The sequence below is a fragment of the Panthera pardus genome, unplaced genomic scaffold (assembly GCF_024362965.1).
Source record: "Panthera pardus isolate Hobbes unplaced genomic scaffold, ASM2436296v1 HiC_scaffold_24, whole genome shotgun sequence".
Lineage (NCBI taxonomy): Eukaryota > Metazoa > Chordata > Mammalia > Carnivora > Felidae > Panthera > Panthera pardus.
In genome coordinates this window covers 102,667,395-102,683,526 of record NW_026526810.1, presented here as the reverse complement: position 1 = coordinate 102,683,526, position 16,132 = coordinate 102,667,395, and the positions used below count along the sequence as shown (strand labels likewise).

The 16,132-nt window shown below is 42.3% G+C and overlaps 1 protein-coding gene across 4 annotated transcripts in view; it reads left to right on the top strand.

The window, feature by feature from the left end:
- Positions 1–15,926, top strand: part of LOC109268339 (coiled-coil domain-containing protein 170-like) — a 65,781-nt gene extending 49,855 nt beyond the window's left edge. For 3 of the 4 annotated variants that reach the window (XM_019451583.2, XM_053889493.1, XM_053889496.1), the window contains exon 9: positions 11–286. In XM_019451583.2, the coding sequence (XP_019307128.2) occupies positions 11–172 (162 nt within the window). In that variant the 3' untranslated portion in view covers positions 173–286. Of the gene's footprint in view, positions 1–10; positions 287–15,669 lie in introns of those variants that run through there. The other variant, XM_053889495.1, reaches the window with a different exon arrangement.
- The last annotated feature ends 206 nt before the right edge of the window (positions 15,927–16,132 follow it).

Genomic DNA, 16,132 nt, shown 5'->3' with positions numbered 1-16,132 from the left:
TTTTTTGTAGCTTACTGATTTTCGAGAAACTATTATGAAGATGTTGGGATTTAACATGAGAACAGCAGACAAGGAAATCATCAATCACCTAAGGCTTATTATACAAGATTATAAAGCATCTGACAAACCAAAGGTTGCTTCTCACTCTGAGACTGGACAGGATAATGAATAAAAAAGTTCTGTCCTTTTCATTACTCCCGACAAGAACTCAGTAGATATGGGCATCTCCTGTAGCATCTTGAATGCAGCAGCTATGTTATGAATAAAATGCACTGGGAATTTTTCACTTGAAAAATTCTCACCTTTGATATTTGGCATTTAACTTTGTCATTGTTGTGTTCTACACATTTATTTACGGTCTAGTCTAGATTGTTACTTGCAATATACAATATCTAATTATATTTATTATTAATTGTATTTTAAGCAGGGTATTAATCAGGACTTGTGTTCTTAGTTGTAATATTTATATTTATAGTTAACAGCCTATTTATTTCTAGAGTGAACAATTTCCTGGGTATACCCGCTTACAAATCCAGGTACAGTTGTGTTCTATACTTTGAATCTGTCTTATCTATTTGATTAACTGAGAGTGTGAAAACCAGATACGAAACGTTGAGTGGCAAAAAAGTAATTAAGAATACTTACTTTTTAAAGGCTTTTTAAAGAGTTTATTTATTTTGAGAGAGAGAGAGAGAGAGAGAGAGAGATCAAGTAGGGGAGGGGCAGAGAGGGAGGGAGCGTGAGAATCCCAAGCAGGCTCTGCACTGCCACTGTGGAGCCCCATGCAGAGCTTGACCTCACAAACTGTGAAATCATGACCTGAGCCATGTCATGAGCCATGCCATCAGCCATTCACCTGAGTGAAATCAAATTCGAGTCAGACACATAACTGACTGAGCCACCCAGGCACCCTGAAGTCAATGGCTACATTTTAAACAATTATAACTTCTTGGGGTGCTGAGTGGCTCAGTCAGTTGAATATCTAACTCTTGATTTCAGCTCAGGTCATGATCCCAGGGTCATGGCATCAGGCCCCATGTTGGGCTCTGCTCTGAGCATGGAGCCTGCTTGGGTTCTCTCTCTTCCTCTCTCTGTATCTCCCCTGCTCATGCGCATGCGTGTGGGCTATCCCGGAAATAAAATGAGGGTGCCTTGATGGCTCAGTCGTTGAGCATCTGACTTGGCTCAGATCATGATCTCATGCTTTGTGAATTCGAGTCCCACACTGGGTGAGCAGGAGCCCCAAATTGGGTGAGGCTGCTTCTCAATCTCAATCTCTCTCTCTCTCTCTCTCTGCCCCTTGCTTACTTACACCCTCTCTCTCTCTCTCTCAAAATAAATAAACAGTTATTATAATTTATTATTTATTTCATTTAAAATAGGAAACTGTTCCTCTTCCAAGGTAGTTTTAGACTTATCCAAAATGTCCTCCATAGGAACAAGTCAGAATCTGGACCCTCAGTATCTGCTGTGGTCATCTAAAAATATCTCCTGTGGAGCTTAGTTTTATTTTTTATTTATTTATTTATTTTTTAACGTTTATTCATTTTTGAGAGGCAGAGACAGAGCATGAGCAGGGGAGGGGCAGAGAGAGAGGGAGACACAGAATCCAAAGCAGGCTCCAGGCTCTGAGCCATCAGCACAGCGCCCGACGCGGGGCTCGAACTCACAGAGTGTGAGATCATGACCTGAGCCAAAGTCGGACACTCAACCGACTGAGCCACCCAGGCGCCCCTGGTTTTAGAAGAATCTTCAAGGTGGAAGGGGTCAGGTTATACTGGAGTTTAGAGAGGTTGTATTTTGGAGAAAATGATTATCTTGAATACTCAGTCAAGGACTGTTATGCCCAGAATTCGTGATCCCCAAAGACAACTAGGGAGCCCAGTCCGATGCAAAAGCAAAAGAGCCTTTATTCGACCTAGCTCGAGCTCAATCCCCTACCGGCACCGACGCAGAGGTGAGATGCCGGGGAAAGGGCAGAGGTTTTATTGGGGCCTAGGGGCAGTTGGTGAGGTAATAGCTGTGGCCTCAGCCAATTGGTTGGGGAAGGGTCGGGGTCCTGTTACGCAGGCGTGTTTTGATCGGGAAGTTTGAACGGGTGAGCGGGAGGTTACTCAAGGGGAGAAGGCGTGGTCAAGGTGAAGGACACAGAACAAGATGGAGTTGGGAGGCCTGCCCTTTCAGGACAAATTGAGAATTGCTCAGTTTCTAAATGGTCATGGCTGTGGTTCTCACATTGTGTGACAGCACACTCTGGTGTACTGCAGGGATCGTAGCATGCCATAGCATATTTCAATTAAAAAAAAATTTAAAAAAAAAATTTTTTTTTTTTAACGTTTATTTTTGAGACAGAGAGAGATAGAGCATGAACGGGGGAGGGTCAGAGAGAGAGGGAGACACAGAATCCGAAACAGGCTCCAGGTTCTGAGCTGTCAGCATAGAGCCCGACGCGGGGCTCGAACCCACGAACCGTGAGATCGTGACCTGAGCTGAAGTCGGACGCTCAGCCGACTGAGCCACCCAGGCGCCCTAAAAAAAAAAAGGGCCGCTTGGGTGGCTCATTTGGCTGAGCATCCAACTTCAGCTCTGGTCACGATCTTGCGGTTCGTGAGTTCGAGCCCTGCATAGGGCTCTGTGCTGACAGCTCAGAGCCTGGGGTCTGCTTCGGATTTACGTCCCCCTCTCTCTTCGCCCCACCCCTGCTTGTGCTCTGTTTCTCTCTGTCTTTCAAAAAATGAATAAACATTAAAAAGAATGTTTTTTTAATTTTTTTTTATTTTAGAGAGAGAAGGAGTCTGCAAGCAGGGGAAGGGGCAGAAGAAGAGAGAGAGAGAGAGAAGGAGGGAGAATCTTAAGCAGGCTCCACTTGATCCCATGATCCTGGGATCATGACTTGAGCCCAAATCAAGAGTTGAACACTCAGGGGCGCCTGGGTGGCTCAGTCGGTTAAGCGTCCATCTTCAGTTCAGGTCATGATCTCATGGTTCACAAGTTTGAGCGCCACGTCGGGCTCTGTGCTAACAGCTCAGAGCCTGGAGCCTGCTTCGGATTCTGTCTCCCTCTCTCTCTGCCCTCCCCCCTCCCCCCCATGCTCTGTCTCTCTCAAAAATAAATGAAACATTTAAAACAGTTAATAAAAAAAAAAGAGTTGGACGCTCAACCAACTGAACCACCCAGGCACCCCAGAATATTTCAAATTTTAAGGGAAAACAGTGATACATGACATTTGCCAGGAAAATACTTGAACTATCAGCTCCAAGTAGTTTCATAGTTTCAATATTGGATCACTCTTCATTCCTTTTGATATCATATCTTTGTGATGGAAACTGCCCGAGGCTTCTCAGGACACATAAATTTGATGCCAAGCAGGGGCCAGTAGTTGGTGGAATCACTGCCTGGGAAGTTGACTCCAGGCTTCTGACTGCAACGCAAGCAGCTCAGTTAGCTTTCCTCTCAAGATTACCTTGGGCCCTGGCAAAACAGGAAAGGCAGGGATGCCCTGTCCAGAGCTTCCACCCGCAGCCCAACCTGCTGAAGCTGTAAGAACCACCTTCTTGTTCAGGATCCCCCCAGGGCCATGGCCCAAGGTCAGCACCTGCTGCAGCTTCAGCAAACAGGGCTGGGGGGACTGTATCCCCTGCTGCCCAGAGCTCCCCTTTTCTGAGGAATTGCGAATACTACCAGTTCCTAAGGTCACGATTTCCATGAAAATAAAGGTGCCAAGGTGTGGCAGTTTCTGAAAGAGCCACTTTATAAACACATTAAAGAAAGATCTTCTGTAAATACAAAGAGGCCTTAGCCTTAATGCTTCTTTATGAATTGTGTCAGTAGGAACTGATTGTTCAGCCATGGAGCAGTGTAAAAGGTTAGCTATATTAATCTTTTTTTTTAACTTACACATACTTGATTGAAAGCCTATATGGTACATATGATGTTTGATATAGTTGACCTCAGCTTTTTTTTTTTTTTTTAAGGTTTATTATTTATTTTTGAGAGAGAGTGAGCAAGTGGAGGAGGGGCAGAGAGAGAGAGGGACAGAGGGTCCAAAGCGGACTCTGGGCTGACAGCAGCAAGCTTGACGTGGGGCTCGAACTCACACTCACAAACCGTGAGATCATGCCTTGAGCATGAAGTCAGACAATCAACTGAGCCACCCACGTGCCCCTAGTTGACCTCAGCTTTGTTCACACTGACTTCAGTGAGCTGCATTTGGGCTTTCTGTGCTTAACATTGCTTACTTGCTGCTGTTGCCATTGGTTTGTTTCATTTCAGGAACATGGTGGGTACTTTCAGGAAAAATCATATTTTTAATTCCTTCTCTGGCAATTCTTTCCTGGATTCTTAGCTTTACATAATTATACCTACAATGGAACCAGCATCCTAAAGGCATGAAGATGAGTCCTACTCCAACATCACATGATCTTTTTTTTTTTTTAATTTTTTTTTTCAACGTTTTTAATTTTTTTTATTTTTGGGACAGAGAGAGACAGAGCATGAACGGGGGAGGGGCAGAGAGAGAGGGAGACACAGAATCGGAAACAGGCTCCAGGCTCCGAGCCATCAGCCCAGAGCCTGACGCGGGGCTCGAACTCACGGACCGCGAGATCCTGACCTGGCTGAAGTCGGACCCTTAACCGACTGCGCCACCCAGGCGCCCCATCATCTTCTAATTCTACTAGTTAACAAGAAATGTCCAGCCGCAAGAGATCCCAATGAACTTGGTGATAATCAGATCCTGTGCACAGGAAATGTTTTTGACATCTAACATTCCTAGGAGCTTAAAAGGCTTCCCTTTAGTAGACCCGCTGGGCTTCAGTGCATCAGCCATGGACTCCAGTGGCCCCCTGTGGCCCCTGGCTATGCTAATTCTTTTTTTTTTTTTTTTCTTTTTAGCTATGCTAATTCTTGAGTAGACAAGGGAGAAGGACCCTTCTAGCATCTGCAACTGTCTTTATGAGAACTGCTTTCAATCCTGTGGTCAAATCACTACCACATTCTTCAATGATGAGAACTGGGTTTAGCTTTAAGGCTTCAGATAAGTAGTTCTCAACTTCAGGATGTATCAGAATCATCTAATGAATTTAATTACCACTGCGCCGCCCCCGCCCACCTCCCCCCCCCCCCCCCCCCCACCATCATGAGATACCAGTTCGGTTAGAGAGGTATAGGGCTGAAGGCTGGATATTTTTTCAAAGAGCCCTAAGTCTATGAATTGACAAAACTACTTTGGGAAGCAGTTGTGGCAGTGTATTTGTTTCCTGTTGCTGCTGTAACAAATTGTCCAAACTTTGTGGATGGAACAATATTTATTATCCTACATTTCTGGAAGTCTCATCAGGTGTTGGCAGGGCTACATGTCACTTCTGGAGAGGAGAAAATCTATTTCCTTGCCTTCCCCAAGTTCTAGAAGATGCACACCCTCTTGGCTCATTGCCGCCACTTTTCACCTTCAAAACCAGGGACATCAAGCCCTCCCAGCCTTCCTCACACTACCATTTCTCTAGTTCTCTCTGTCCTGTTTCCCTCCTCCCCTTTTAAGTACTCTTGTGATTACACTGGCCACACCTGGACAATCCAAAATAATTATTTTAAAGTCAGCTGATGAGCAACCTTAATTTCCTTTTGCCAGGTAGCCTAAAATACAGATTCCAGGGATCAGGACATAGACATTTTGGGGGAGCCATTATTCTGCCTACCATAGTTCACATGTACCCAAACTGAATACATGCATGGCTTTAAACAGGCAATTCTACTCCTACATATATACCTACCTAGTAGAAATGCGTAATAGATTCCACAAAAAGACATTTACAGATTATGGCAGCATTGTTGATAATCGCCCCAAACTAGAAACTGCCCAAATGACCAAAAGTAGAGTTAACGATGACAACCAGATCCACTAGCTAAGCAATCAGATCTCCTTCGTTTGTGGGATAGGGAGGGGTCAACTGGATTGATGAATTTTCTTAGGGGCCAAACTAGAAAGTGACTCTAGGTCTAAGACTGGGGATGTGCCAAATGGAAGACAGCATGAGTTTGAGGAGAAATGGTAAATTTATGGGCCTCCACTTAGCATGCAGTAAAACTCTTAACAGTGGGGAAAGCAGCGGCCTGGAAGGAGAAAGTTCTTGTTGCCTGTTATTAACCAGCCTTATAACCCTTGCTCAAGTGTTGGGTTGAACAAAAAAAAATTTTTTTTTAATTTTTTTTTTTTTATCGTTTATTTATTTTTGAGACAGAGGGAGACAGAGCATGAACAGGGGAGGGTCAGAGAGAGAGGGAGACACAGAATCTGAAACAGGCTCCAGGCTCTGAGCTGTCAGCACAGAGCCCGACGCGGGGCTCGAACTCACGGACCGCAAGATCATGACCTGAGCCGAAGTTGGACGCCCAACCGACTGAGCCACCCAGGCGCCCCGAACAAAAAATTTTAAAATTGACCTCAAAATTAGGAAGTGTGGCCTGGATTTCTGACCTGTGACTCTGGGGTTTCAGGCAGCCCCAATTGTTGCAGGATTTTTTTTTTTTTTTGCCTCAAAACCCAGGATTCGTTGTCTCGCTGCTTTGAAGAATGAAGAGGTGGACACGAAGTGAGCAGCAGGCGAAAGTTTATTGGAGTATAAGATCAGAAAGGAAGAATAGTATGAAAAAAAGCTCTCCTTACAGAGAGGGAGCATTCCAAAGTGAGTGCCCCCGGAAAATAGGCAAGGACCTTTGTTATATAAGGTTCTGGTCACCCTCTCTTTCTCTTCCCCCTTGTTCCTTCTCAGGTTCTACCCTAACTGGCCTGATAGCTCTACGAGCTGGGTTGTCCATTGCTGATTGGCTCATTTCCATTGTATGTCTCTGACCATACCATTCCTTGCGGGTCATATGTTTTATGGTACTGATTTTTAGTTAGGTCTTTGATCTAATTCCTGAGGGAATCCTGAGGGGGAGTAGCTGGTGTCTGTTACATTCCAAAGAGGAACCTTATGCCTGAGGGAGTTTGCTAAGGTCAGACACTCCCAGCATTGTTCCAAAATAGGTGTTTTTCCTCACCCTGAGACCTCAGGTCCTGACCTTTCCCTCTCTGCCTATTGTATCCCATCTTTTCCCAATCATACAACTAGCCTAGCAGCAACATTTTTCGGGTCAGAATAATGGAGCTTGTTAACCCAAGACAGGAGCCAGCAGGCATAGCCAGGCACTTTCTGTCTGGAGACCGTTCCCTCAAATGAAAGGGCCATTTTCAGGCGTGAAAGATCAACAACCTCTCTCCGGGCCTATGAGCAGTGTCCCCTTCCGCAAAAGAGGGACCATGAGGACCACCCTACTCTGAACGCTCGCCCGCGGCCCAACACATGCTAGCGACAAGTGCAGCTGCTTCTACGGAAACCACGTGCCTGGGCAGGAGTCCCATTCAAGACTCTACAATGGATGCGGCCAAAACGCAAGTGGGATCCTTTCCCGGGCTGCGCGCAGCAGCCCCGCCCGTCATTAGCTACGGTGCAGACGACCCGCACTACTGCGCCTGCGCCGCGCCGAACTGGGCTGCGCCGGGGATGCTGCGCGGGGCGGGAACGGAAGACGCTCGTAATCGGGGCGGTAGACGAGCGACGCTGAAGGCGGAAGTGGGCGAAAAAGACGCAGAGGACCTTGCTGGTGACTCGCTGGCGGAAATGATTGGAGGGTGGAACAGCCGTTTCAGTTTGCGCCTTCGTGTGGGGCGGGGACCTCGCGATTCCAGCCCAACCCAAAGGAGGGGCGGTCTCGCGGGAGAACAGTTTCGCGCGCGCGGGAGCGGGGCACTGGCGGCCAGGGCGTTCCCGGCTGCGCGCGCGGTGCTTACCCCGGGGGAATTCTGAGCGAGTTCCCGCGCGGGCAGGCTCTGGTGGCGCCCACAGCCCCAAGTCGGAGGGTTCGGGCGGCCCCCGTAACCGTTTTAAAAACTCAGGTGACTCCTTGGCCAAGGTCGAAGCCTATGCGCTGTGCGAGGCTATTCTGAGCTGGAGCGCCGCGTGGCTCCCAGTGCCCGGGGTAACCTCGGGGTCGGTCAGTGCGAGAAGGGTCGTCAGCTTCCCCGCGCAGATCTGGGGTTGGAGAGGACGGACGCTACTTGAATTAGACTCCAAGTGCCCCCGTGTGTGTGTGTGGGGGGGGGGGGTGTTGGGGGAGAGAGACAACCTCCCCGCAGGCGTCCACTCTGCAGGAGTGAGATGGGGTTTTGCTTGCAGAACAGGACCGGAGGGAGGCATCTCGTGAGGACTGGTACCGCCAGCTTCCGAGTATGAAGCTTTCTTTGCTGGAGGAACCTGGCTAGGTTCTTACAGCTTTCAGCTTAGTTATCCCAATGCAGTTCTGAAGACAGGTTGTTCAGGTCACTTTGGACTCTACCAAATACCGGGGTTTCTTTCCTAAACCGTGTCTAACCGATGGCAGAGCTTACTTATTGAACGTGATTTATTTTTTTATTTGGGGTTTTTTTATTAACGGTTTTATTGGGATGTAGTTTACATAGCATAAAATTCACCTGTTTTAAGTGTGCAGTTAATGATTGTTAGCATATATACATAGTTGTGTAGCCGTCACCATAGTGGAATTAGACTGGCGATTTTTTCCTAGTAATTGCCTTTATTCTCAAAAGTTTGCACAAGTGGACCTTTAAAGGTACAGCGTACTGTATATAAGAGACTCTGAAGATGTACACTCAAATCGTGTTATACCTGAGTAGATGAAATTAAGAGGAGACTCGAAGCATATTTTCCTAGGTGTTGCCAGTGGTGAAACTTGTGTATTGCAATCCAAAGAAATACTGTATCAACTGCTTCATTTGCTGAGGAATATGGCATAAACCCCATTTTACATGTGAACAAATCAACATTGAAGGATAAATTGCCTAAACATAACTGTGCCCAGGCTAAGCCCCAACCCTCGATGCCTTATCTCTAAATTTATTGCGTTTGCCACTTCATCAGCCTGCTTTTCAATTATATCTATGTATGACCTGTACCGTTCACTCATTTATTGAGCAAATAACTATTGAGTCACCACTATGCCAACAGCAACATAAAACTGCTCTAGATGCTGGAGATACCATAACGAACCAGCTAAATTCCTACCCTCCTCTAAGGTATGAGACCATGAGCAATTAAAGAAACACCCTAATTTTAGATATTGAGACGTGGCATTAAAAACAAAACAATGTTTATTTAATTTTTGAGAGAGAGACTACAGGAGTTGGGGAGGGGCCGAGAGGGAGAGAGAGAGGGAGACACAGAATCCAAAGCAGGCTCCGGGCTCAGCTATCAGCACAGAGCCCGACGTGAGGCTCAAACCCATGAACTGCAAGATCAAGACCTGAGCTGAAGTTGGACGCTTAGCCAACTGAGCCACCCAGGTGCCCCAAGACATGGCATTTTAAAAAAAGAGGCAAACCAGGAGTATAGGGAACAGTGGTAGGAGGCAGGATTTGTCTTGAGCAGAAATCTGAAAGAAGAGAGGAATTGGGATGTAAGAGAAAAAAGATTTGGTTTGAGCAACTGGAAAGATGGAGTTGCAGTTTACTAAGTTAAAATAAGGTAACGCTGTGAAAGGATGAGGTTTTTGAGTTAAGCTTATGAATGCAGCTTTAGATGCTTTTTAGATGTCTCTTAGACATCTAGTTGGAGATGTGGTATTTCATTCTGTGAAGTTACATGTCATTTGACCAAGGGAATGGTCAAATTCAAGGAGATGAGGGGGAACCAGGAGGAAGGATCGAAAAGGGGAGTGTAGTGTGTTACGAGGATAACCAGGAGAGCATATAGCCTGAGAAGATAAATGAAGAAAGTGATTTGTGGAAGAGGGGATAATGTTAAATGTTAACAGATTGATCAGATAAAATGAAGACTGAGAATGGCCCATCTGTAAGAGAATAGAAATACAGTTAAATAACTTGGGTTTGAACTGCATGGGGCCACGTGGATTTTTTAAAAATAAATACCGAACAGGGGCGCCTGGGTGGCTCAGTCGGTTAAGCGTCCGACTTCGGCTCAGGTCACGATCTCACGGACCGTGAGTTCGAGCCCCGTGTCGGGCTCTGGGCTGATGGCTTAGAGCCTGGAGCCTGCTTCGGATTCTGTGTCTCCCTCTCTCTGACCCTCCCCCGTTCATGCTCTGTCTCTCCCTGTCTCAAAAATAAATAAAACGTTAAAAAAAATAATAAAAAATTTAAAAAAAAAATTAAAAAAAATAAATAAATACTGTACAGCACTGTAAATGTATTTTCTCTTCCTTGTGATTTCCTTAACATCTTCTTTTCTCTAGTTTTGTTGTAAAGATACAGTGTATAATACATATACAAAATGTGTTTAATCAACTGTTTATATTATCAGTAAGGCTTCTGGCCAATAGTGGGAGTCAAAAGTTATTTTAAAAAGTCATGTGGACTTTTCAACTATGCAAAGGGTCGTTTCCCCACCCCACCTCCTTCAGTGGTCAACTGTATATAAAATCTTTTGATATAAAATCTTTTGATATATATGTTTATACTGACAGCTACTACAGAAACAGTGTTTACCCTTTTTTGAGGAGGTGTACGTTTTTACAACCTTTCTGAAGTGATGTTATCTAAAATTTAAATGCGTGCTTTTTTTGACCAAGTAATTTCACTTGTAGGCACTTATCCTACAGAAATATTTATACATGCACACAAAGGTATGTGTGTGTATATATATATATATATATATATATATATATATATATGATACAATATGAGTGTTAATCGCAGCATTGTTTACAGTTGGGGAAGAAAACAAATTTTCATCAAGATGGATATAGTTTTAAAGGAAAGATATTAGTGTATAGAGGGGCACATGAGTGGCTCACTTGGTTTAAGCATCCAACTCTTGATTTCAGCTCAGGTCATGATCTCACAGTTTGTGAGTTCAAGCCCCACATTGGTCTTTGCACTGACACTGTGGGGCCTGCTTGGGATTCTCTCTCTCCCCTTTCTCTCTACCCCTACCCCACTTGCTCTCTCTCTCAAAATAAATAAACAAAAAAAATTTTTTAAGTAAATAAATAAAGGAAAGCTATTAGTGTATAGATATGAAAGACACCTGCTACAGCTTGAAACTTGACCTTCTAGAATTCAAGTATTGAGGACCTAACCCTAAGTGTGATGGTATTTGGAGGTGGAACCTTTGAGAGGTGATTAGGTTTAGATGAGGTCTCAAGGGTGGGATCCCCATGATGGGATTAGTGTTCTTATAAGAAGAGGGGGACCTGAGCTCTCTTCTCTCTGCCATGTAAGGACACTAAAGCCATGAAGTAAGTGCTCGCCAGAACTGAATTGACTGGCACCTTGACAGAGTTCCCAGCCTCCAGAGCTATGAGAAATAAATGTTTGCTGTTTAAGCTACCCAAACTATGGTATTTTGTTATTGCAGCCCTAGCTGGTTAAGACAGATAGCCTTATTCAATGATAAAGTTGGGTTATCTAATAGAATGTATATGATCTCATTTATGTTAATATACCTGTGGGAGGCCTGTCTAATCACACTGTCAAAAATTACTCTATTTACCTTCCCTGATATTATTACTTACCCTTTTCTATCTGTAGCACTTATCACTATCTAAAATTATTAATTTTTATACTCATTTATTGTTTTGTCATAGTGGAAGGTAAGTTCTGTAAGATTTTTGCCTTTCTTGTTTATCTTTCTATCCCCAGTGCTGGGGTATATAACTTTTAGAAACATTATTTTAGGGAAAAAACCTTAACAGAGAGTATTCCTGCAGCAAATTAGACCACAAATTCTTTCATGATGTTTCCTTCAAAGGGTGGTGGCACATTTCCCTGCTTTTGAGTGTAGGACTTAGTGACTAGCTTTTAGTAAGTGGAATATGGCAGAAGTGGAGGGATGTCAGTAGGCCATAAAAGGCACCATGACTTCCTCCTTGCTCCTTCTCTTGCATCATTCATTTGGGTAGACCAGCTGCCCTGTCATGAGGACATAGCAAGCAATGCTCTGGAGAGTCCTCTGGGCAAGAAACTGAGGCCTGCTCCCAATAGCCAGTGGGGAACTTAGGCCTCTAACAATTTCGGTCAGCCCCAGTCAAGACTTAAGATGACTGCATCTCCAGGTGACAGCTTGACAGCAGGGTCACAGGAGGGAGAGAAGGACTGGAAGCAGGTCCTCTGGAGTGGACTCTGGAGAAGATTCTGTACCAAGATTCTTAGGCCATGTCAGATTTCTAGGTCTTTTACCTGTCCTCTCCTTGCAGCGAGGGCTAAATTGACTGAGATTTTTAGACTCAGTAAGTTACTGAGAAAAGTGTGTTAAAATTGGCACTTAATTATTATGGGTTTTTCCCTGTATAGTTCTGTCAACATTTACTTTTTAATTGTGAAACAATTTGCACACAAATTTAAGATTTTTACTTTTCTGTTGAATTGCCTCTTTTTATCATGAAATCTCACCCTTTATTTCATGTGATACTTCTTGTCTCACAGTGTCTCATACTTTTGATATTTAAAAAAAACTTTTTTTTTTAATGTTTTATTTACTTTTGAGAGAGAGACAGAGCATGAGCAGGGGAGGGGCAGAGAGAGAGAGATACTCTGATATTAGCGAAACCACATTTCTTTCAGTTGGTGTTTGCTGGCAGTTTTTTTTCCATTTTTTCTTCAACCATTCTGTGTTGTTACATTTAAAGCTTATCTATTATGTAAACAGCACATAGTTGAGCTTTGTGTCTTTTAATCCAATCGTATAATCTTTGCTTTTAAATTGGAATGTTTAGACTATTGATGTTTAAAGTAAATTCTGATGAAGTTGGATTTAAGTCTACCATGTTGATGTTTATTGTCTATTTTCCCCATCTATTCTTTGTTCATATGATGGTTAATTTATGGGTCAGCTTGGCTGGGCCACAATGCCCAGATATTTGGTCAAATAGTATTTTTGATGTTTCTGTGAGAGTGTTTTTGGATGAGATTAACATTTAAAGTGGTGGATTTTAAATAAAGCAGAATGCCCTCCATTATGTGGGTGGCCTCATTCAATAGTTGAAGTACTATTCAAAACAAAAATTGACCTCCCCTGAGTAAGAGGGAATTCTGCCAGCAGATTGTCTTCAAACTAAAGTTGCACAACATTGGCTTTTCTCTGGGTCTCCAGCCTGCTGGTTTACCCTATAGATTTTAGACTTGCCAGGCTTCATAATTGCATGAACCAATTTCTTAAAATAAAATCTCTTTCTACATACGTACACACAGTCTATTCATTCTGTTCTCTGGAGAACCCTAACACAGTTTCTTAATTTTTCCTTTATCACTTTCTTTGAATTAAATATTTTAATTTTATTATTGTATCTTTCTTTTGTGTTTTAATTATATACTTCTGTTATCGTTAGTGATTACCCTTGACCTACAGATTAAAAAATGCATATGTATTTGACTTATGATAACTTAAAATTAAAACTTTTATAATTTCTGCCCCAAATTAAGAAATTTATATTTTAGCTCCATTTTAAACTACCCTATAGCCACTGCACTATTATCATGTACTTTTCCAAATGTAATAAATCCTACAAGACATTATTATTGTTGTCATTATTCACTGCTAGTACTTATTTCTGTTTCTCTACACATTTACCAATTCTACTGTTCTTTATTCCTTTCTACTATTCTGTGTTTCTAAAATGGGCTAATTTTCCATCAACTTGAAGAATTTCATTTAGTATTTCTTATAGTATAGTTCTTATAGCAGTAGGTCCCTTCAGTTTGTTTTTTTTTCCCTGAAAACTTCTTTATTTAATCTTAATTTTTGAACGGTATTTTCATTGGGCATAAAACCCTAGGATAACAGGTTTTTTTCCCCAGCACATTGAAGATGTCATTCTATTATTTTCTGACTGCTTTAGTTAAAAGTCAGTCCTCAGTCTTCTTGTATCTTTGAAGGTAGTGTGTCTTTTTCTCCCCTCTGTGGTTGTGTCTAAGTTTTTCTGTCTTTAATTGTAAACACTTTGACTATGATGTGCCTTGGTATGAGTTTATTATCTTTATCATGCCTAAGATTTGCAGAGTTTATTAGAATCTGTGGGTTGATGTCTGTCATCAGGTTTGGCAATTTTTTTCGTCAGTATTTCTTCAACCCTGTTGTTTCTCTTTTCTTATTTTGAAACTCCAATTACAAACATGTTAGATCTTTTGAGTGTGTACCACATGTCTTGAATGTAATTGAAAAAATTTTTTTCTGTCTGCTTCAGTTGGGTTACTTATTTTGACTTGACTTCAAGGTCATCAATCCTGGTGGCTGTGCTTCTAAGACACAAAGACAGAAAATAAGGAAATAGGACTGAACCTGTAAATTAGCTTTAGAATAGGGAGATGTTACCATTCCCTAGCAACTGGTATTCAAAGCAACATGTGAGCATAATTAGCTGTGTATCTAAGCTCTTTATGTATATGATGACAAAGCAAGTTTTTACAAATGTCATTTTCTATTGCAGTGTAGTTATTTTCAATTCCTTTCTCCTTCAAATCCAATTAATGAATCCCCTTTTGGGATTGTTGTGGTAGAAGTACTTTAGTCCATGTGTAATGTCCGGACCATCACAGTATTATATTAGTACAGTAAGACCTTGGTTTGCAGGCATAATTCATTCTAAAAACATGCTTGTAATCCAAAGCACTTACATATCAAAGTGGATTTCCCCATAAGAAATGATGGAAACTCAGATGATTCATTCCACAACCCCAAAATATTCATATATAATTGATTACAATACTGTAAAATGATACAAAATAAATACAAAATAAAGAAAATGCAAAATATAAAGAAAATTAGCCAATTAACCTCTACTTACCTTTGAAAATCTTTGTGACTGGGGTGAGGGAGACAAGAGAGAGGAGGGTTATTGTGTAGGACAACTTTCACTATCTCTAACAGAATCACTGCTATGTATTGGCTCAATGAAATCTTTTTCTACATGGGGGCTGTTGTACACGTTCACACAAATGTTGACTGTAGTACAGTATTAATAAACTCTTGTCATATACTGTATTTAATGTAACTGGAAATAAGGCAGGAGAGGAAAGGGTCTGTATCTGCAGGCCGCCTCACCTAGAGTGAAGGAAAGCATTCACAAGCTTACTCTTGTATGGAAAAGCAAAGGACTGTCCATAGGCACTTTGAAGTGACAAAAAATACAGTAGTGTCAGTTGTGGACACCTGCCAACGTTCTGAAAAATCACTGGGGCCGAGACCCACAGTGAGAGAGAGAGAAAACTGTTGGCTCAGTTGTGATTATGTGATGTACAGCAGCATCATGTACTACTCGTATTGCAAGACATCGCTCGTTTATCAAGTTAAAAGTTATGAGAAATGTTTGCTCATCTTGTGGGACACTCACAAAACAAGTTATTCTCAATCCAAGGATTTAAGCAGATGCTTCTCCCAAATGTTCCCTTGAGGGGATGTTTTCTGAAATGGCATTCCTCATGGGAATATTTGTATGACTGAACAGCTATTTTCATTAGAAATCCATTGTCTGTCTCTCTATGTATTTCTTTTTATTTTTTTATTATTATAAATCCATTTCCTGTCTCTCTATATATTTCTTTTTGTTATCTTTGTATTATGTTTCTTTTTATTTTAAGTGACATTCGAAAGTTAATTGATCAATTGTCTGTTGATACAGGGCACATCTGAAAGAGAAAAGGCAGAAACCACTTTAGATCTGTTGGCAGATATGAACAGATTCACCCCCTATATGAATACGAAGAGAAGATCGCATTGCAGCCTGTAGAAGCTGGAAAAGGCAAGAAAATAAATTCTCCTCTAGAGCCTCTAGAGGGAATGCATCTGTGTCGACACCTTGATTTTAGTTTGGTAGACTTGTATAGGACCTCTAACCTATATAACTGTAAGATAATAAATTTATATCATTTTAAGCAACTGAGTTTGTGGTAATTTGTTACAGCAGTGACAGGAAACCAATACACTAGTCCTCCTCCACTTATTCCTGCAAATACACATATCATTTTCAGATTATAAGGACATGTATTTTATATAATTTCCTGCCAGAATTGTTACTCAGAACCTCCTGAATGGTGTTGCCTGATTGTTTGATTTACCTTTTTGAATAAAAAAAAAGATAACAG